The 23,408-nt window shown below is 45.1% G+C and overlaps 1 protein-coding gene across 5 annotated transcripts in view; it reads left to right on the top strand.

Annotated features, from left to right (window-relative positions):
- STX1A (syntaxin 1A) overlaps positions 1-23,408 on the top strand; it is a 210,105-nt gene that overhangs the window by 160,079 nt on the left and 26,618 nt on the right. For all 5 annotated transcript variants that reach the window (XR_013223734.1, XR_013223733.1, XR_013223732.1 and 2 more), the window contains exon 4: positions 21,560-21,634. Coding sequence is in view for 1 of the 5 variants with exons in the window: in XM_077294526.1 (XP_077150641.1) it covers positions 21,560-21,634 (75 nt within the window). In the remaining 4 variants the exon portion in view is untranslated. The remainder of the gene's footprint in view (positions 1-21,559; positions 21,635-23,408) is intronic.

Genomic DNA, 23,408 nt, shown 5'->3' with positions numbered 1-23,408 from the left:
GAGGCAAATGCCCCCCCGGGCCACTCCCCCAGCAGCTGTTCAGGGCCGGCTGCCTGGTGGTGGATACAGCCACACAGCAAATTGTGCGCAGCCATGTCCGCTGTATTGTGATGCGGTCGGCAGCAGACACAGCCGCATCACAGTAAGCGCACACGTCTGCGCTGGGGCCGGGAGCTATGCTTGGCTGTCACCTTGATGGCTGCACAGCTACTGCTCCCTTCATGTTCTCTATACTTCCAGGTTAGGTGTCGAACATGTGCGATGGCGTCATCACGTACGCACCGACATGTCCCGAAAGCTAGAAGCAGAGAGGTGCTGCAGGGGAGCGACTGGTGAGGTAAGTATGAAAAACATTTTTGTTTTCTTTATAAAATAAATTTAATAGTGGGTAACGGCAAGTGATTAAGTGGGGGGGGGGTGTAAGGAGACTGCATATGATGGAATTTGGGGGTTAAAGGAGACTGCACATAATGGAGTGAGGGGTAAGTGGGGCTGTACATGATGAAGGGGGAGTGGGGCTGTACATGATGAAGGGGGAGTGGGGCTGCACATGATGAGGGGGAGTGAGACTGGACATGATGGAGTTTAGTGGATAAAGGAGACTGCACATGATGAAGTGGGGAGAGTGGGGCTGTACATGGTGGAATGGGGCCGCACGTGATGATGTGGGGGTAAGGGGGATTGCGCATGATGAAGGGAGAGTGGGGCTGCACATGATGAAGTAGGAGGGAGTAAGGGGGACTGCATATGATGAATTGGGGGTTAAGGGGGACTGCACATGATGAAGTGGGGGGTAAGGTGAACTACACATGAAGTGGGGGGTAATGGGGACTGCACATGATAAAGTGAGGGGTAAGATGGACTGCACATGATGAAGTGGGTGGGTAATGGGGACTGCACATGATAAAGTGGGGGGAAGGGGACTGCAAGACTGCACATGATGAAGTGTGCCTGAGGTGGGACTGCTCATGATTAAATGGAAGGGGGATAGGGGGCTGCAAATGATGAAGGGGCACTGCAGGTGAAGCGAGGGGGTGATAGGGGACTGCAATGAATGAAGTAAGGGGACTTCAAATTAAAGTGGGGGGACTGCAAATGATGAATTCAGTGTGAGGGACAGGGGACAGCAATTTAATTGAAGGTGGAGGTGGGGAGAGCAAATGATCATTGAAGAGGGGGTGGGGAGAGCAAATGATCATTGAAAAGGGGTGGGGAGAGCAAATGATGATCTAGGGGGAGAACAAATAATGAATTTTAAGGGTGGGGGAGTAAATGATGTATTGAATGTGGGGTAGAGCAGTTGATAATGAATAGAGGGTGGGAGAGAAAGACATGACAATGAATTGGGGCGGGAGGGGCATGTAACTATAATGAATCGGAGTTAAGGTACCTTCACACGAAGCGACGCTGCAGCGATAGCGACAACGATGCCGATCGCTGCAGCGTCGCTGTTTGGTCGCTGGAGAGCTGTCACACAGACCGCTCTCCAGCAACCAACGATGCCGAGGTCCCCGGGTAACCAGGGTAAACATCGGGTTGCTAAGCGCAGGGCTGCGCTTAGTAGCCTGATGTTTACCCTGGTTACCAGCGTAAAAGTAAAAAAACAAACACTACATACTCACCTGCGCGTCCCCCAGCGTCTGCTTCCTGACACTGACTGAGCTCCGGCCCTAACAGCACAGCGGTGACGTCACCGCTGTGCTTTCACTTTCACTTTAGGGCCGGCGCTCAGTAAGTGTCAGGAAGCAGACGCTGGGGGACGCGCAGGTGAGTATGTACTGTTTGTTTTTTTACTTTTACGCTGGTAACCAGGGTAAACATCGGGTTACTAAGCGCGGCCCTGCGCTTGGTAACCCGATGTTTACCCTGGTTACCAGTGTAAAACATCGCTGGTATCGTTGCTTTTGCTGTCAAACACAACGATACACGGCGATCGGACGACCAAATAAAGTTCTGAACTTTATTAAGCGACCAGCGACATCACAGCAGGATCCTGATCGCTGCTGCGTGTCAAACTAAACGATATCGCTAGCCAGGACGCTGCAACGTCACGGATCGCTAGCGATATCGTTACAAAGTCGTTTCGTGTGAAGGTACCTGTAGGGTTAGAGTGGTAGGTACATAGTGGGGGGCTTTGAGGATTAAGTGACTGGTAATGAATTGGGGGAAAGAGTACAGGTGCTAATTAATTTATATATTAAATGGGGAAAGTGGCTATTTATAGTTAGTGGGTGCACAGTGGTGGATTATAATTTATATTTGGAATGGTGGGTTAATAATAATAAATAATAATTATAATTTATTTCTATAGTGCCAACATATTCCGCAACACTTTACATTTTAGAGGGGACTTGTACAGACAATGGACATTAAGCATAACAATAAACACATAGATCAACAGATACCAAAAGGAATGAGGGCCCTTCTCGCAAGCTTACAATCTATGAGATTGCATAATAACCAATTATATATTGATTGTGGGTGCACCTCTGTATTCAGATGTGTAGTGTAGAAGAAAGGGAAAAAGTGGGGAATGTGCTCTGGAAGCCGTGCTCTAGGTAACTGTGTTATTTTGTGCAGAGACGAGTCCTGGCTGGAAAAGTGACGGCGGTCTGTGCTGGATGAAAATTTAAAGCAAAGATGAAGGAGTTCAGCTAGAGACGTCACTAGTGAGTCAGTGTATTACCTATACACTGTATGTTATATACAAAGCTCCTGTGTATAATGTCACTGGCAGTGGTGATCACTGTATTACCTGTACACCGACACCTTATACAGATCTCCTGTGTATAATGTCGTGAGTGATCACTGTATTATCTTTACACTGACAGTAAATACAGAGTTTCTGTATACAATGGCACTTAGCATTGTGATTTTTTTTAAATTAATGATCAGTATTGTAGTATACAAGTTGCAAAAGGTGTACACTCCCTGACAGGAGTTATGTCGCTTATCCATGTTATGTAAATAAAAGCTTATAACCTGATGTTAAATTCATCCATTGGTTGTATAAATTATTCTTTTGAAAGTTGAAACCCTCCAAAATGTGGTTTAGGTTACGAAAAAAAATTGGCATCAATGCAGAAATATTTGTCAGTTAATGGACACAGAATGGTCAGATTTTAGCAAGACAAAAGTTTTGTCGCCTGGTCATATAATGCACCCAATCCTAGTTTACATCCTCACGTGTGCTCAGTAAATGATCGGTTAATTAGTGTGTGTGTATAAAAAGGTCTGGGGTGCTGGGTTTCTTCACTTGAACTGCAACTTAGGCTCTGACAACATGCCAAAAATCCACCCTGCGACCAAGGCCTGGATTTTCAAGAGACCAGATGCACTGCAGAGGTGGCAGGCACCTTTAATGTGTCTCAGCGTCAAGTACAAAGAATTAAAAAAAGATTTGAAGAGACTGGAGATGTGTTTGATAAGCCCAGGTGCGGCAGACCCCCGCAAGACAACTGCTCAGGAGGAATGTTTTTTGGTTAGAAAATCCAAAAGCAAGCCCCTCTTCCAATGCAGCAGAGCTCCAACAGGCCTGGTCACTTCAAGTCCCTGTGTCAACTAGAACAGTGTGTATGATTCTGTCTCGAAATGGCCTCCATGGTGGAATCAGGCCCAAAAGGCAAATAAAAAACCGTGTGAGATTTGCAAAGCCCCACATCCTGCTAAACAGATGGACGCTGGAATAGTGGCAGAAGGTGGATTTTTCTGATGAATCTTCAGTAGAATTACACCACAGCCACCGCAAATACTGCAGGAGACCTACTGGAGCCCGTATGGCTCCAAAATACACCCAGAAAATAGTTAAATTTGGTGGTGGAAAGATCATGGTCTGGGGTTACATTCAGTATGGGGGTGTGCAAAACGTTTGCAAGGTGGAAGGCAATATCAATAGCCTAAAATATCAAGAAGTATTAACTACTTCTTATATTCCAAATAATAAAAGGGGTCAAATTCTGCAGCAAGATGGTGCTCCATCTCATACATCCATCTCTACAACAAAGTTCCTCCAGGCAAAAAAGATCAAGGTGCTCAAGGACTGGCCAGCCCAGTCACCAGACATGAACATCATTGAGCATGGTTGGGGTAGGATGAAAGAGGAAGCTTGGAAGACAAAACCAAAGAATCAAGATGAACTCTGGGAGGCATGTAAGACTGCATTCTTTGCTATTCCTGATGACTTCATTAATAAATTGTATGAATCATTGTTGAACCGCATGGATGCAGTCCTTCAAGCTCATGGAAGTCCCACAAAATATTAAATATGACTCTAATAGCACCACAACTTCATTCACCAATGTTATGCAACATATATTTGCATTTTAAGTTAATTATTTGTTTGAATATCACATTACTTTCTGTGGGCGTCAAAACTTTTGTCTTGCCAAAATTTGACCATTCTGTGTCCATTAACTGATCAATATTTCTGCATTAATGTCAATTTATTTTCTTAACCTAAACCACATTTCGGAGGGTTTCAGCTTTCAAAAGAATAATTTATACAACCAATGGATCAATTTAACGTCAGGTTATAAGCTTTTATTTACATAACATGGATAAGTGACATAACTCCTGTCAGGGAGTGTATGGTGGCATCATTGGTCTTTGTATAGAGTGTAGTTTCATGTAGAGGTAATGGTGATATAATATGTATTCACTGTGTAGTGGTGATAGCACTAGGCACTGTGTAGCCGTATTGTTGTATGTATGTTTGTAAGTATGCTCCCTTATGGCACCATATCTAAGCAGTAAGCTTGGTTCTGGTACTGTATCAATGTAGTAATCTAGATTATGGTACCGTATGTATGTCGTAATCTCGGTTCTGCTCCAGTTTCTATGTAGCAGGCTTGGTTCCATGTAGTAGACTTATTAAGCTCGGTTCTGCTCCCTTATGTCTGTAGTAAGCTCGGTTCTGCTCCCATATCTCTGTAGTAAGCTTGGTTCTGCTCCCATATCTCTATAGTAAGCTCTGTTCTGCTCCCATTTCTCTGTAGTAAGCTCTGTTCTGCTCACATATCTCTGTAGTAAGTTCTGCTCTGTTCCCATATCTCTGGAGTAAGCTCGGTTCTGCTCCCATATCTCTGCAGTAAGCTCGGTTCTGCTCCCATATCTCTATAGTAAGCTCTGTTCTGTTCCCTTATCTCTGTAGTAAGCTTGGTTCTGCTCCCATATCTCCAGAGTAAGCTCGGTTCTGCTCCCATATCTCTGTAGTAAGCTCTGTTCTGCTCACATATCTCTGTAGTAAGCTCCGTTCTGTTCCCATATCTCTGGAGTAAGGTCGATTCTACCATATCTCTGGAGTAAGCTCTGTTCTGCTCACATATCTCTGTAGTAAGCTCCGTTCTGTTCCCATATCTCTGGAGTAAGCTCCGTTCTGCTCCCATATCTCTGTAGTAAGCTTCGTTCTGCTACCATATCTATGCAGCAAGCTCCGTTCTGTTCCCATATCTGTGTAACAGCCTGTTTTTAAAGCCCATTATCTCTGCTACTTTAATGCAGTGGCCAGATATAAGCAGGGAAAAGGAGGGCCACCGCCTTGTGATTGCCCCCCAGGCGGAAAAGTGCCAGCCAGCCCCTGCACCTCTCTATAGGAGTTGATAAATGCTACTTATGAGATTCTGTCTCAGTAATAGGAAAGTCTGTATTCACTAAAGAAAAGATTTTACCTCAGAATTGAGAATTTTGAGAATAACTGATCAGTCCAGGACGAGACAGAAGCAGATTTCTCTGCTAAGATTTATTGCAAGGTTACTTATTTTCATATGTGCTATTGATTTCTGAAATAAAAATGGGTTTCAAGGGGTAAAGTCTCTCCTTGTGGAGAGTGGCAAACCAAGCCTGGCATGTCAGAGTGAGGAGACTTATAAGCCATGAGTGCTCATCTGGGAAATCAAATATGCAAAACGTTACTATGATGCGGCTCCAGTGCAGTTTAGCGCAACCTCCACCAGGGGGTACTGGTGAGGGAAGAGAGGTTGCACACTCACAGCGTAGCAGCACTGAACAGCCGCACAGGTGTCACAGGCAACGAAAGAGTGGTCAGACGAGCAGAGTCAGAAACTCTCAGGAGCAGAAGTACCAGAGGTAGCAGCAATGAACGAAGTCAGAGGCAAGCCAGAAGTCAGAGCCAAACGGGAGCACGGTATCCAAAACGGGAGACGTAAGATGGAGTCAGGGGTACAAGCCAGAAGTCAAAGCCGGTCGGGGAACGAGGTATCAGAGACGGAAAGCAAGAGGCGGGGTACCGAGATCAGGCCGAGTCATACACTGTAAAGAAAACTACCAGATGAACACTAAGTCAGGGATAGGGAACAGGTCTCACACCAATATGGGAAGTCAGAGGCAGAAGGATCACCAGGGTATACAGGTCAGCTGCTCTAGCCTGGAATCATGAACTATCGACGCTGGCCACCAGACTGAAGAGGTCTGAAAAAGCCCAACCAGCTACAAAAGTAGGTAAAGGGCATTAACCCCCGCGTGACCAGTCCAGAGAGCGGATAGCAGAAACCAAACTCTGGACTGGATCGTGACAGTTACTCCTTAGACCCCAGTCCATAGCGCCTCACCTAGCCAAATCAGATCTCACACTTTGCACTGATGAGGGGCAACACCCTGAAACACCGTGTCTGCACATTGAGATTTTGGTTTGACTTTTATCCTGAGGCTACATTCCCGTCATTTTGGATGCAGCGTATTTTCACTGCATCAAAACTCTGCGTTTAAATCAGGCAGGTAAATCCGCATGTGGTGTTCAGTGAACAATGCAGAGTTACTGCATCTAATGAATGGCCATGGGCAGGGCCGGACTGGCCATTTGGCAATTCTGGCAAATGCCAGAAGGGCCTGTCTGGTCATGGGCTGCCTTGTCTGCTACATTGTTAACAGAATCGGTGTTCTCAAGATACCCATACTCTCAAGAGTTGTGTAGGAGCACAAAGTTGCTGACTCCGTCACTTACCCCAGCAGGCCATGGGTATCATTAGAAATATTGGTCTTGTAGTAAATCTTGCTTTCCTCTTTCCAGGGTAATATTAGTAATATATTCCATCTGGTGCCTGGGGACGGGGACAACATGGGCCTGTGTGATTTCAAATGCCAGGGCTGAATTTCATCCCCAGTCCGTACCTGGCTATGGGTGAAACTACTAGTGCCTCCGCTGCAGATAATGAACATGCTGCAGCTTGTAAACCCGCACCGTGAGTTTACCCAGCGTTAAATAGAAGAACCGTGGGCATGGGATTTCTATAAATCCCATCCACTGTGCTTCTAATGTAGAACTCAGCAGTTTGGACACAGTGCAGGTGAGCTGCGTCCAAAACACTGTTCTTCCTGATCATGGGCACGTACTAAGTCATATTGCAATGCTTGTTAAAGAGTCAGTATTGACTTTTAGGATCACTGCTTCCAATTGGTGGTACTAGAGTTCTAGTCCTGTTCCTCTATGAAGACACAATTTGTATATGAAATAAAAATAAAAATGACAATTACTCTTTAAAGTGAACCTGTCACCAGGTTTGGCCGATAAGGCCTCTTTCACACTTCCGTCTTTTAGCTCCCGTCATAATCTGTCGATTTTTGCAAAGACAGGCTCCTGCAAATTTTTCTGCAGGATCCTGTTTTTTCCCATTGGCTTGTGTTAGCGACGGATTGTGACAGATGGCCATCCGTTTCATCCGTCGTGCACTGGATCCGTCGGAAAATAACTGTCCGTCAGGCGGAGAAAACGTTCAGAGGAACGTTTTTTCTGCACGTCGGAAAATCGCTCAGCGACGCATCCTGCGCTGCCCGTCACTGGCTACAATGGAAGCCTATGGGCGCAGGATCTGTCGCTGACCGTCAAAGACTGGAATCCAGTGACGTATTCCGTTTTTTTATTCTGAGCATGCCTGAAAGGATTTTCTAGTCAGGGGAATCATCTGTCTCTCTCCAGAATTTTCTACATTCAAATTAAGGCAGCACCTAATTCAACACATGTAGCGCTTCCATCAAAAAACTGGATGCGTTACATCCGTTTTCCACTATGACGCATTCTGACGGCCGCCAGCCGACGGAAGTGTGAAAGAAGCCTAAGAGATACGGTCATATCATCTTTCAGGGCTTATACACAGCATTCTATAATGCTGTATATCTGCCCCCGACCTGTAAGAGAAGAAAAATAACTTTTATTATACTTACCTGCAGGGCGGTCCGGTCCGATGGGCATCACTGGTCTTGGTCCGGTGCCTCCCATCTTCTTACGATTCCCGTCCTCCTGTTTGCTTCATGTGGATTACTCGTCCCAACGTCATCCACACAATCTCCCCGACATTGCGCTCCTGCGCAGGCATATTATCTGCCCTGTGGAGAGCAGAGCAAAGTACTGCCTTGCGCTTGCACCGGGGTTCTTTGACCTTTCCCGACACACGTGCACTGCAGTACTTTGCTCTGCCCTCAACAGGGCAGAGAAGTGCTCCTGCACAGGAACGCAGTGCCGAGGAGCCGCGTCATCCACATGAAGCAAGCAGGAGGGTGGCATCGCAAGAAGAAGGGAGGTGCTGGACCAAGAAGAGCGACACCCATCGGACCTGACTGCCCCACAGATGAGTATAATAAAAGTTATTTTTCTTCTCTTGTAGTTCGGGTTGGGGGCTTATATACAGCATTATAGAATGCTGTATACAAGCCCTGAAAGGTGATGGCTGTATCTCTTATCGGCCAAATCTGATGACAGGTTCCCTTTAAGAACTTCTCAGTGCCAAAAAGTTCAGTGGTATTATGTCAGTGCAAGTCTGTAGTTTTGGTTTATTATGATTTTGACCAGATGTCTGAATTTTATCAAGTCGGCCAGAGCAGTGAAACTGATAAGATATGCATGTCACACACATCACAAATGAACTGGACATTTCAATATAATGAGCATTTTAATAGCAGGAGATTATCGCTGCTCATGTGCCAAATGGTCCATCTATGCCCCCAGCACTGATTAGCAGCTAACTGCCTATATACAATTTACACGCAAAGCTGTGGTCTGAGCAGGGGCAGCTTTCTGAGCTCTGCTTTATGCTACATCTAAAAACTCTGATTGTGTCACAACTGCTGCACCCAGTAAACTAAGTGACACATCACTGGAATCAGGGTCTCTTTTCCTACTTTGTTGTGCTGTCATATGAGATGGCAAAAACCCACTGACAGATTATTTTTAACAATCTAAAAACACATGCAGCATGCTTCACAGACACAATGGCACACACTTCAGTAATGAATTTGTACACATCACACACATCACTAATACACTGGAATAATGCCACACCTGCCATTATCACGCGGAACACATTGCAGACATGCCACTAATATACTGGCCAGATGCCACATCTGCCAATAATGCAGTGGACAAAAAAAACACACATCACTAACACATGGCGCATTCAGAGGCCACGATAACATCAGGCATATGCCACGTACAATCGCTCACACAGCAATAACGTAACATTCCTAGACTTAGCTACTTTCTTTTTTAGACTTCTGAGGGTAGGTGCACACAATCGGTAAACACTGCAAGTTGGACGCTGTGTATTTGTGCAGAGTACAACCCGCAGCATCCAGAAATCCCATCCACTATGCGTGCACCGACGCTCGCGGATCACCCGTGGAGACAGACATGTGTCACGTCTTTCCAGACCACAGCATGTCTTTTTCTCTTGCGAAGACGCTAGTCTTCACAGGAGAAATTTCACCCGTACAATGTATTGGACTCTGTGAATGCACACGGTTCAGTGAACACATGCGGATTCACCTTCGTTCAATAGACGGCAGCACTTTAGACACAGCAAAGATGTGCTGGGTTCAAAGCGCTGCCAGTTCTGGATCGTGGGCACATACCCTAAAAACCTGGAAGAATCTCATGACATGTTACAACTCCACTGTCGGCCAAGTACCTCCTATGCCCCTTCCTTATGGTCATGGACTCGTGAGATGTCTGGCTGGCTATGTCCTCCACCTTTCATGGTGCCTGTGGCACATGGCCACACTGGACTTGAGCAGAATTTTTAAGGTCACTTTTTGATTGTACTATATTTGCAGGCATGTCCTATCTCGGGGAGACTTGTCATTATCTCTGACAAGCCCTTAAATAAAATGCTTTGACATCTCTGGTGGCTTATGTCCAAATTATATCTTAGGCACCAACTGTGTTCTCTACCTAAACTGTTACATGAACGTGTTGCCGTTTCCAACTAACACCATTGTAGGTAGTCCTCTGGAAATGAGACCGAGCAGCCCTACAGAGGAGAGGACCACCTCTCTAGAAAACCATTTTTCACTGTAATTTTGGGTGGTTGTCTCCAAGAGGAATCCCCAAATTTACTGTATGGCTGCTTTATTATGTGTGAATTGCACGTTTGCTTGCTCTCTTCCTGCACCTTACCCAGCATCATAGATGAGAATGTCTTTTCTTTCTCTTTGAGACTTTGAAGATTTAGTGAAGTGAACAATTCCTGGTTCCTCTAATATTCATTAGAAAGCAGGGTGATAGCCGGGTGTGCAGAGCGCTGTGTAAGTGGCAAGCGCTAAATTATTTAACAATGTGGGACTGTTGTCAACTGCACAAAAACTGATGAATAAAGCCCCCATCTCTTCTGCGTGTCCTTTCTCAGTAGATGTCTGCCTCTCTTCACTTCTTTATCCGTTTAAACATCACCCTTTATCCATAGTTCTCTTTTCCAAGTCCAGAATCTTTTTTTTCTGTCAGTTTCATTACTTATCAAAGCCTCCTCCTCTTATCTTCAGCGCTTTGTTCTTGGAAATGATATGGCAGTGGCTGTATAGTGGATACTGAAATGTTTGCAGATAATTACGCTTCTATAGTCATAAATTGTAGTGTGACTCAGAGACCAAGAATCATCTATCCATGGGCGTAATACGAATAGTGTAAGGCAGGCCAGAGGCTTTCTATCCTATGATAAAAGGATAAATTACCCAATATTAAGTTTTGGCTATTGTCTTGTATGTGTCTAATCATGGCTCATAACTTTGTTAAACATTTGTAATGATACTTTGGTTCTCTTCCCAATAGAATCACAATGTTCAATACCTGGGCACCAAAACAAAATCAATGAAAACATTATCTTGTGGAAATAATGTAGGATAGCAGGGTGACTCAGTGGTTAGCACTGTTCCGTTGCAGTTCTGGGATCCAGGGTTCATATCCCTCCAAAGACAACATCTGCAAGGAGTTCGTATGTTCTCCCCGTGTTTGTGTGGGTTTCCTCCAGGTTCTCTGGTTTCCTCCCACATTCCAAAGACATACTGATAGGGAATCTAGATTGTGAGCCCCATCGGGACAGCGATGATAATGTCCATAAAGCGCTGTGGATTATGATGTTGCATAGAAGTTCGAAAAATAAAGTACCTTGGAATTTTTTTGTATTAAATGTGTGTATATGTGATATAGTGTATTAATATACTCTTACCACTGCTCTCTCCGGTATCCAGCGTCGTTCTCTTCTCAGTGACATCACCGCTCTGCAGACTGTGTAGGCCATGCTGTTCTCTGCATGACCGGAAGTGACTTTTACAATGTCAGGACGAGATTCCATAGGCTTTTGTTGTAAAAGAAACTTCCAGCTCGCGCATAGAGTGAGCCGGGTTGTAGTAATTACGGTGACATCACTGAGAAGAGAAGGAGAATGGCGCTGGATACCAGAGAGCAGCGATAGGTGAGAATGTTAATAAACATACTACATTAGATGCATATAGGCACATTTATTAAAAAAATATAGATGGGAGTGCTTCTTTAAGTTTTATGAAACGTTTATATTTTTTCAGCTATCTGTACCAGTGATAACACTATAGTCAGATATTCCAGAATTTTTACACATAGTGTGTATCCAACAATGGATGGATGGATGATGTGTCTAAAAAGTATGACAATTAATACGATTTCTTGCAAAGTATCTATTCATTAACATTACTATATAAAGAAGAAGGACTATGGACTTTGGGGAAAATTTCCTAAGCATGTGGATATCGTGTAATCTAGGGAATCTAGGGAATGCAGTACATGCCGTTGAATAAAGTTATTTACTGCTTTTTTAGATTACGTTCCCACGATGAGATTTGGTGCATTTTTGACTCCCCATATTCTCACTGTGCAAAAAAACACAGCGCTTTACAGATCCAGAGAATTGGATCTGATTTATAGAAATGTCAAGCCCACTGACACTGCGTAAACTGACTTGAGGTGCATGTGTGAAGTCCACAGCATGTGAATTTCTCTTGCAGGTACGCTGAGTTTTATGTGTGGATTATCCCCTTAGAATTGCATTACATGCTGAAAATCCACAGGTTAAAAAACACAAACATGACACAACAACAAAGACAAAAATCGCTGCAATAAAGTCGCAATGAAAACACCATCAAAAGCTCAATTAAAAAATGCAAATAACCTAATTTCTCCAGGAGCTGCAGAATTGCTGCAAAAAGTGGGAAACGTCAAAAACTCAACAAATACTCATCGTGGGAATGTAGTCTTAGATATTTGATGCAAGAAAAGGAGCTTCATAAACTTAGTATTCTTGCCAAATGCATTTTTTCTCTTCAAAACAATTATGCCAGAAAACTGGTGCAATTGCACTGATAGATCAACCTTTAGTGCGTACAGATGACTGCATTCACTTTTCAGCTGAACCGTCAGAGGCTCAGGGACATTGGTCCATCAGCGGCTCAGGGACATTGGTCCATCAGCGGCTCAGGGACAATGGTCCATCAGCGGCTCAGGGACATTGGTCCATCAGCGGCTCAGGGACAATGGTCCATCAGCGGCTCAGGGACATTGGTCCATTAGCGGCTCAGGGACATTGGTCCATCAGCGGCTCAGGGACATTGATCCATCAGCGGCTCAGGGACATTGGTCCATCAGCGGCTCAGGGACATTGATCCATCAGCGGCTCAGGGACATTGGTCCATTAGCGGCTCAGGGACATTGGTCCATCAGCGGCTCAGGGACATTGATCCATCAGCGGCTCAGGGACATTGGTCCATCAGCGGCTCAGGGACATTGGTCCATCAGGGGCTCAGGGACATTGGTCCATCAGCGGCTCAGGGACATTGGTCCATCAGCGGCTCAGGGACATTGGTCCATCAGCGGCTCAGAGACAATGGTCCATCAGCGGCTCAGAGACAATGGTCCATCAGCGGCTCAGGGACAATGGTCCATCAGCGGCTCAGGGACATTGATACATCAGCGGCTCAGGGACAATGGTCCATCAGCGGCTCAGGAACATTGGTCCATCAGCGGCTCAGGGACAATGGTCCATCAGCGTCTTAGGGACATTGATACATCAGCGGCTCAGGGACATTGGTCCATCAGCGGCTCAGAGACAATGGTCCATCAGTGGCTCAGGGACAATGGTCCATGAGCGGCTCAGGGACATTGATACATCAGCGGCTCAGGGACAATGGTCCATCAGCGGCTCAGGAACATTGGTCCATCAGCGGCTCAGGGACAATGGTCCATCAGCGTCTTAGGGACATTGATACATCAGCGGCTCAGGGACATTGTCCATCAGCGACTCAGGGACATTGGTCCATCAGCGACTCAGGGACATTGGTCCATCAGCGACTCAGGGACATTGGTCCGTCAGCGACTCAGGGACATTGGTCCGTCAGCGGCTCAGGGACATTGGTTCGTCAGCAGCTCAGTGACATTGGTCCGTCAGCTGCTCAGGGACATTGGTCCGTCAGCAGCTCATGTTCATTTGTCATTTACAATATGTAAGTCCTTCAGCTCCAGTTATATCGCAGCCGTCCATACAGCAGGCTCTGAAGACACTCTGCACGCAGTACAAGTAAGAATCTATACAATTACAGACACCACTGATTACTTCTACAGCAAGGCAATACAGGATGCTCACAGGTCTCAACTGTATAATCACTATTGGACCCTTGTGTAAAAATATATGGGCCCCTCTTCGTGTCTGTGGCAGACCCTGTTTGCTGATTTGATGGTGTGTCTCACTTATCTCTTGGGCCCGTTTGATTGCACATGTTGTACCAATGATACTGTATGTCCGGCCCTGGCAAGGTCAGTCTTAGGGCTCGTTCACACCATCATATCTTCCGACCGTGTGTGATCCGGCAAAACACCGAATCACACTCAAACCAATGTTATTCTACGTCCGATTTTTTTCCTCCTCTTCAACGAAAAAAAATCACAGCATGTCTGACTTTAATCTGATTATCGGATTGCACTTGGCCATGCAAGTCAATGAGTCCATAAATTTAGAAATTTTTTTTTCCTCCCCATCACCGATTAAAATTGGATCACACTCTCATCAAACTCCGATCAGAGTGTGATTAGCATAATCAGACCGATTTTCTCAGATGAGAGTAAAATAGTGGTGTGACCTTAGCCTATAGTCATTTTAATTTGCAGCATCAGATGTTGCCTAGGACTCAGGTACTGATGACTTATCATTAGGATATGTTATCACTATCAGATTTATAGTTGTCCCACATCGAGTGCCCCGACCAATCAGCTGTTTGCAGCTTCCACTGCCGCCAGATGTTAACAGAGCCAGAACAGCACAGCTTCCATAGCAGCTGAGAACGGCCTCTGTCCAGTGTATGAAGCTGTGCTGTCCCAGTGTATCAGATTGTCCCTTACCAATCTGATATTGATGAGTATTAATATATAATTCCTGGAAACCCCCCATTAATACTGACTAAAGTCAAAACTTAGGCAAAAAAAAGTTTTGAGCTGTGTAAAAGATTTCGAAATAGATGATTTACCAATTGGACGGTTATAGCAGAGCAGAATGCTAAGAAGTTCGGAGAAACAACATCTCTCCACCTTGGAGACTTAATATGGGATATGACGACATAGTTGATACTAAATGTGGAGAAAAGTAGAGCAGTTTCCTATGGGAACCAAATAAGGTTTCATATTAGTGCAGCACCCCAGAGTCCTGGTCGTTGCAGTAATGTCGCTCTTCCACCAGGGGGAGTGATGTTAAGTCTGATTGTACAAAAGGAGTTCACCTGACCGGGTATCACAGTCACACACTACACTTCATACTCCACCATCCACCAGGGGGAGCAAAGGTTCTATCTACTAGGCCACTCCTCACACATGGGTAAAACTGGTGGGTTGGATGGGAAGTGAGGGAGAAGCTGCCTGGGTTAGACCCAGAGGGGACCTGTCAGGCAGACAGGGAGAGAAGGAGGAACATCTGAGCTGCAGACAGAGGGTCTCTGTCAGGGGTGGGATCCTGACAGAGGCCAAGCACGAGATAGAACGTTACGGAGCTGTGCCTGCACTACATTGCGGCAGCATCCTAAGAAAGGACACGAAGCGAAGTATATTGTGGAGAGTGAGAAACGAGATCACAGCACAAGGAGATAACACCGGGAGGAGTCCTGCCTTAAGACCGGCAACATCCTTCCGAGGCGCGTAGCCGGTGGCCGGAACACCGAGGGAGTAATAGGCTCTTATTACTTCAGAGACCAGCAGGACAGTTAATTCCAAGTTGGCTGCCCGACCTTAATACCTATGAAGACACGGAGGCAATTGTGGGAGAGGGGCGTCTCTAGGGTCCCTATAAAATAGCTCCAGGCCTACCCCGTCATACGGGTTGTCCTATCCATATCATCTGGGAGACAGAGAGAGAGAACATCAGAAACATCCACGAAAGTTGTGAGGACTATCCCGTGGTGCTCAGCAGGGAGGTACTATAACACACAGGCGCTAGTAGGAAGGCTACTGATTTCCACCTGCAAAGGGAACTCTGGATGTGCCTTTGGACTGGCCGGATTCAGCCTGCCCTGTGAACAGTACTCTGGACTGTGGACGCTGAAGTCTTCAGTAAAAGGTAAAGAGACTACAACCTTTGTGTCCTCGTTATTCCTTGCGCCTTACGACATCCACCATCACTACTTAAACATCCGGGAAGCCCTCGGGATATACTTCACCTGTGGGAAGGTATACCATCTAGCTGCCATTCCATCACCCCAGCGGACCCCTAGCAGCGTCGGTCACCCTGACCGAATACCACAGGTGGCGTCACAAACACCGTACAAACCACTACACCTTTAATTGGGCGCCCCTCAGGAGGGCCACGGACCGGGTCGGGCCACCATGACATCCCCAGAACCGAGAGAGACAGACCCGGTACCGAGTACCCCACTGCCCTTACGCGTGGGGGCCCTCCATTTGCATTGCAGGTTTGTTGCACTTTTCGCCTACACCAGATGTTACACGAGTCCAATATGTCCACTTGAGGAGTCAGAGCTCCGGCTCTTCTTGTGCCTTACACCAGAGTCTACCTTATCAACTAGTAAATGTCTCATTATTTTCCATTCCGTCAAGGTTATTGCATTGTACCTTGAAAAAAGGAAATTCATAGCTGAACCAGCAGGCCCCGTGAGAGATGTTTGCTGAAAATGTATGGCTTAATAAAGCAAAGCTAATTGGTTTACCTGCTATGGCCGCATCTCCGTCCAGCCAAAGCCGCTGCGGTGTAAAGTGTGTGGGTTGCAGATAATCTGTAAATTTGCAGTAAGGATTCGTTTATCCGAGTCATTATTTTATAGGGGAATATTTTAATAAATAGCCTCATGGGTAGATATATAAGATACAGAAGCAGATTTAGTAATATATATTTCTGACATAAATACATTGAAAAATATGTCCCTCGCGGTATACATCTGTGTTTGTTCGGTCCGTGTGCTGTCCATATGGACATTGGGTAAACCGCACGCGGACCATAGTTCACATGAAGATGGCAGTGCAAATAACAAATCATCTATTTTTCTTATGCTCCTGAGAACTTAGCCTTAAAGGGGTGGTCCGAAAGTAAAACCTATTTTAATCCTAACCCTATCTATTCAATGTAATAATCTACTAACTTTTGTAATACACTTTTATTCCCTACCATTCCCAAAATCCCAGTGCATGCTGGGATAGTGAAACAAAGCATCATCAGGGGCAATTCTTTAACTTAGGGAATTAAACTGTATTTAATGTTTTAAATTAGCATTAGCTGCTGCTATATAAAAAATATGGATGACAAGTGAGAAAAAAATTGTCCAAGTTTTCTGGATGAAACTCTTGACAACTTTTTCTTAAACGGTCATGGGTACTTAGCCCAACCTTCTCACTAAGTCTAAGGCTATCTGTTCTCCTTTAGATGTGGTTGTCAGTGTGGGAGACTTAGGCCGGTGTCACACTTGCGAGTGCAATGCGAGAAACTCGCACGAGTCTCTCGCATCAATACCCGGCACTGCCGCCAGCTCTCGGGACCGGAGCGTTCAGCTGCAAAGAAATACATGCCGCATGAATTTCTCGTTTCTCGCATTGCACTCGCAAGTATGACCCCGGCCTAAGGTCTCATTCAGGTGGACATGTTTTATTGGTAATAATATTACTCTATATGCAAGTGCACACAAGCAATTTTCCACCCCTCAGCATGCAGAGGTTGTCCAGCCAGATGATACTGATGACCTATCCATAAAATAGGCCACCAATATTAGAATGGTGAGGATCTGACACCCCCATTAATCAGTTGTTTATCTCTGGTGGTGATCGGATATAAATATCCAACAGGGCTGTCCTGCACAGCTCCCATGAATGTGTAGCAGCCACTGCCAAGTACTGCAGATCAGCTTCTATTCAACAGAGTAGCTGAGTGGCTGAGACACCCTGCTTTCATAACTCCTAGAGAAATGAATAATACATGACTGCATTTTCGGTCCGAGTGCTGTCCGTAAAAATAAAACAGATTGCACTTGGACCAACGTTATTCATAGGGGCGTGCAGATGAACGATTTTTTTCACTGAACAGTTCGACATGTGAAAAAAAATCCCATCACGCACGATTTTCCTCCTTTAGTTGGATGAGGCTCAGCTATTCAAGTCTATGGGTTTGAGGGAAAAAATTGGATGCCACAGTTTAGCATCCGTTTTTTACATATACATTGCAATTCTGCAACATAGAATCATAGAATGATAGAGTTGGAAGGGACCTCCTGGGTCATCTAGTCCAACCCCCTGCTCAAAGCAGGATTCACTAAATCATCCCAGACAGATGACTGTCCAGCCTCTGCTTGAAGACTTCCATGGAAGGAGAACTCACCACCTCTCGTGGCAGCACGTTCCACTCATTGATCTCCCTCACTGTCAAAAAGTTTTTTTCTAATATCTAATCTGTGTCTCTTCACATTCAGTTTCATCCCATTGCTTCTAGTCTTTCCTTGTGCAAATGAGAATAAAGATGATCCTTCTACAATGTGACAGCCCTTTAGATATTTGTACATAGCTATTAAGTCTCCTCTCAGTCTTCTTTTTTGCAAGCTAAACATTCCCAAATCCGGCAACCGTTCCTCATAGGACATGGTTTGCAGACCAGTCACCATTCTGGTCGCACTTCGCTGCACTTGCTCCAGTTTGTTGATGTCTTTTTTAAAATGTGGTGTCCAAAACAGGACACAGTATTCCAGATGAGGTCTGACCAAAGAGGAGTAGAGGGCAATAATGACTTTGCGTGATCTAGACTGTATGCTTCTGTTAATAAATCCGAGAATTGCATTTGCCTTTTTTGCTACTGCATCACACTGTTGACTCATGTTCAGTTTATGATCTATTAGTATACCCAAGTCTTTTTCACATGTGCTGTTGCTTAGCCCTATTCCTCTCATTCTGTATATGCTTTTTTCATTTTTATTGCCCAGATGTAGTACTTTGCACTTTTCCTTGTTAAAAACCATTCTGGTAGTTGCTGCCCACTGCTCCAGTTTATTTATATCTTTTTGAATCCTCTCTCTCTCTCTTCTCTAGTATTAGCTATTCCTCCTAGCTTTGTGTCATCAGCAAATTTAATTAGTGTACCCTCAAATTCTTCATCAATACAGTCAGGGTCGGCTATAGGTTTTCATGGGCCCTGGGCGAAAGAGTCCCGGTGGGCCCCTTTAACACACACCACAATTCATAATGCACCGATACGGCAGAGAAATATAGGTATAGTACAATGCCAAAGATTTCACTTACTTCTTACATTACATGAGTGATATCTATTGTACATTCTACATTAGCTCAGAAATCGGACAGTATAGTCCTCTATACAGAATAATGGGCCCCATATATTGCTCCACACAGAATAATGAGCCCAATATTATGCTCCAAACAGAATAATGAGCCTCATATAATGCTCCATACAGTATAATGGGCACCACAGAGTTCTCCATACAGAATGAGCCTCATATATTGCTCCATACGGAATTGACCCCATATAATGCTCCATACAGTATAGTGAGCCACATATAATTCTCCATACAGTATATGATGGGCCCCATCTATTGCTCCATATATAATGGGCCTCATAAAATGCTCCATACAGTATATGATCGGCCCCATACAGTATACTGAGTCCCACATATTGCTCCATACAGAATGGGCCCCATATGATGCTCCATACAGAATAGGCCCCATATAATGCTCCTTACAGAATGGGCCCCATATGATGCTCCATACAGAATGGCCCCATATGATGCTCCAAAAATAATTGGCCCCATAAGATGCTCCATGTATAATGGGCCCCATATAATGCTCCATATATAATTGACCATATAAAATGCTCCATATATAATTAGTCCCATGAGATGCTTCATATATTATTGGCCCCATATACTGCTCCATATTGAATTGGCCCCATAAGATGCTCCATATTAAATTGGCCCCATATAATGCTCCCTATAGAATTGGCTTCATAAGATGCTCCCTATATTATTGGATCCATAAGATACTCCATATAGAATTAGCCCCATATAATGCTCCATATATGGGCCCCTACTGATGGTCCCCCTATATTGTTCCAAATATAAAAAAAAAAAAATGAAATACTCACCTCTTGTTGCTTGACGCTGCTCTGTACTCCTCACCGTCGGCGTCTTCCGGCTCTCTGTGCTGCGACTGCTCAGGCAGAGGGCGCGCACTGGTGACGTCATCGCGCCCTCTGACCTGAACGTCACAGTCAGAGGATGGAAGACGGAGGATGGAAGACGCTGCAGCGCTGGAACTAGGAGAGGTCAGTATCGCAAGTGCCGGGGCCCGGAGCAGGCGGGGGGTCCACTCGCGGGGGCCGGCACTATAGCGCGCCAGTGTCCCCGATGGCGAGTGGGCCCCCTGCCTGCTCAGGGCCCCGGCACTTACCCGGGTGCTGAAGCCAGCCCTGAATACAGTGCCCAGGATGGAACCCTGTGGTACCCTACTTGAGAAATTCTTCCAACTGGATGTGCAGCCATTTATGACCACTCTTTGGGTTCGATCGCTAAGCCAGTTATGAATCCACCTAACAGTTGCCTTGTCCATTCCATACTTAATCATTTTTTCAATAAGGATGGTGTGAGATACTTTGTCAAATGCTTTGCTGAAGTCAAGATATACTATATCTACAGCAGTTCCCTGACCCACCTAGTCAGTGATTCTGTCATAGAAGGAAATTAAGTTAGTCTGACATGACTTATTAGTTACAAACCCATGCTGACTCTGGTTAATCACTTCATTCTTATCCAGGTACTTACATACATGTTGTTTAATAATTTGTTTAAAGATCTTTCCTGGTATGGAAGTCAGACTCACTGGCCTATAGTTCCCTGGGTCCACCTTCTTACCCTTTTTGAAGATAGGAACAACATTTGCCCTTCTCCAGTCTTCTGGGACTTCTCCTGTTCTCCAAGAATTTTCAAAGATTATGGAGAGTGGTTCAAAAATTTATTCTGCTATTTCCTTCAGTACTCTGGGGTGTAATTCATCTGGACCTGGAGACTTGAATTCATTTATGTTAGCTAAGTGTTTCCTCCTTATCTTTCTGTTTATAGATATCCTGGATTCTTCTACTCCTTTAATAGGACAGTGAAGATCAGTTGATGTTACATTTCCTTTCTGAGAGAAAACAGATGCAAAATAGGAATTTAAAAGTTCGGACTTCTCAACATTCTTTCTTACCATTTCATCATTTTCATCCTGTAAAAATCCTATGACATATCCCCAAAATCCTTTTTTACTGCTTTTGACATCTCTTGCAAGGCTTAATTCATTGTCAGCTTTAGATAATCTGATTCGTGCCCTGCAGGAAACTGTAAATGGTTCTGCACATGATTAATAGCTGCTGCTGTAAAAAAAAAAACAGATAGTGCATGGATGTCAAGTGAGAAAAAATAGTCCCACTTTTCTGGGTGAAACCAAATGATTTTTTATACTGTCGTAAATCTACCTAAACAGTGTAGACCAGCCATGTCAGCTGTTCGTGAAGCAGAATTAAGCCTGCGGTTGGGAAAAGTTAGGAAATATCGGCACACCGCGTGATAAGATATTTTTGTAGAATACTAAATTGATGAAATGATAAATGCTCTTACCAATATAATATTCTCTACTCTGCAATCTATTCCTTTATTAATGTCACGTTTGAGCTGCTTGCCGGTGTGGGTCTATCAGCGCTCTCACCGTGTCTTGCTGCTATTGCTTCCTGTATATAATGGGACAGCTGCTGCTTGTCATCACCTATTCTCAGCCTGCTGATTCTCTCCACAGAAACCAAGGTAGAGCTTGAAGAGCTGATGTCGGACATCAAAAAGACAGCCAACAAGGTCCGCTCCAAGCTGAAGAGTAAGTGCTCACCACCTCTCTCCATCTTTCCTCCTAATAAGTCTTCTCTTCTTCTCTTGACAAGCAGCTTTGGTGATTGTTAGGAAACTTGTCTTTGGTGCCGTGTGCTGAGTAAGACAGACATATATAATATATAAAAAGAAGTGTCTAAACAAAATAAAACTACAGTGTCTGGAAAGTTAGGCTATATACCCACAATGGGTTTTTAATGTTGCAGATTCTCTGAACCATTTCTGCACCTATTAAAGGGAACCTGTCATGTAAAAAAAACACTTTTCACCTGCAAATATAGGGTTTATCTGCAGGTTAATAGCGTTCAGAAGCTGTTTGGCCACTGCACTGAAAGCCCTGTTGCCAGGAGGAAATGTACTTTATTCCTCCTTCCTTCGGCTTTCAGTCATAGAGCTGCGGCTGGCCCGGCTTCAGTTACCACTCCGTATACAGTGAGTGGCGGCAGTAGTCCGTCCTTGCTCTGACTAACAGCCGGCTTAGTAGTGCATCAGTACAGAGCCAGCTATCAGTCAGTGCTAGGGGGCAGTTACAACCGTCGCTCACTATGTACTGAGCGGTGACTGAAGTCGGGCCGGCCGCACCTCTGCAACTGAAAGCCGGAGGCTGCTGGGAAGAACAATGTTTATTTCCTCCCAATAGCCGGGCAATCAGTGTGGCGACTCCATGGCCTCTGAACACTATTAACCCCATATCTGCATGTTAAGGAGGTGATCCACTACAATGTATAATTCATCTATCGATTTAAACATTTTAAATAAGTATTTTTGTAAATACCTTATGTTGACATATGTGCCTGTGAGTGGCGCTATCACTGCTTGCTCATCACGTGACCCCTTCTACAACCGCCACTGATATCCCCTGATATCACGTCAACTTACGGACTCCCTAGCATCACCTAGGCATGACCCAGTTGCATGTACTCCCCGATAGACTGGGCTCTGGGTGGTGTTTCACTGCATGTCACAGCCCAGTATCCAGTGTGCGCCTGTCGCCAATAAAAGCAGAGGAAAGAAGGAAAGTGCACACCATATACTGGGCAGTGACGTGCGGTGAAACTCCGCCCACAGCCCAGTGAATCAGGGGGAGTGCGTGCGACTAGGTAATGATGATGGTGATGCAAGGGAGCCCTGATGTTGACGTGACATCAGCGAATGTCAGCGCTGGCTACAGCCGAGGTCACATGATGCAGACTGAGGGAGCAGCGATAGTGCCGCTCACAGGCAAATATGGGAGCAGAAAGTATTTACAAAAATATTTATTTAAAAGGTTTAAATCGATGGACACATTATACATTGTAGAGGACCACCTCTTTAATAGTGTTATTTAATGACAGATTCCCTTTAAGTAAATGAGATTACTTACATTTTATCATTGTGGGTTTTTTACATGCATTTTTGATGCTGTTTATAAGCCCCAACCCGACCTGTAAGAGAAGAAAACTTTTATTTTACTTACAATGGGGCGGTCCGGTCAGATGGGCGTCACTCTTCTTGGTCCCGCACCTCCTATTCTTGGAATGCCGTCCTCCTGCTTGCTTTGTGTGGATGATGTGTCTCCTCGGCACCATGCTCCTGCGCAGGAGCACTTCTCTGCTCTGTTGAGGGCAGAGCAAAGTACTGCAGTGTGCAGGTGCCTGGAAAGGTCAAAGAGCCCCGGCGTATGCGCACTGCAGTACTTTGCAGAGGGCAGAGAAGTATGCCTGCGCAGGAGTGCGGTGCCGAGGAGACTGTTTGGATGAAGAAGGGACGCATCATCCAAATGA

The sequence above is a fragment of the Ranitomeya variabilis genome, chromosome 3 (genome assembly GCF_051348905.1).
Source record: "Ranitomeya variabilis isolate aRanVar5 chromosome 3, aRanVar5.hap1, whole genome shotgun sequence".
NCBI classification, from domain to species: Eukaryota; Metazoa; Chordata; class Amphibia; order Anura; family Dendrobatidae; genus Ranitomeya; species Ranitomeya variabilis.
This window is presented reverse-complemented; position numbering and strand designations above follow the sequence as displayed.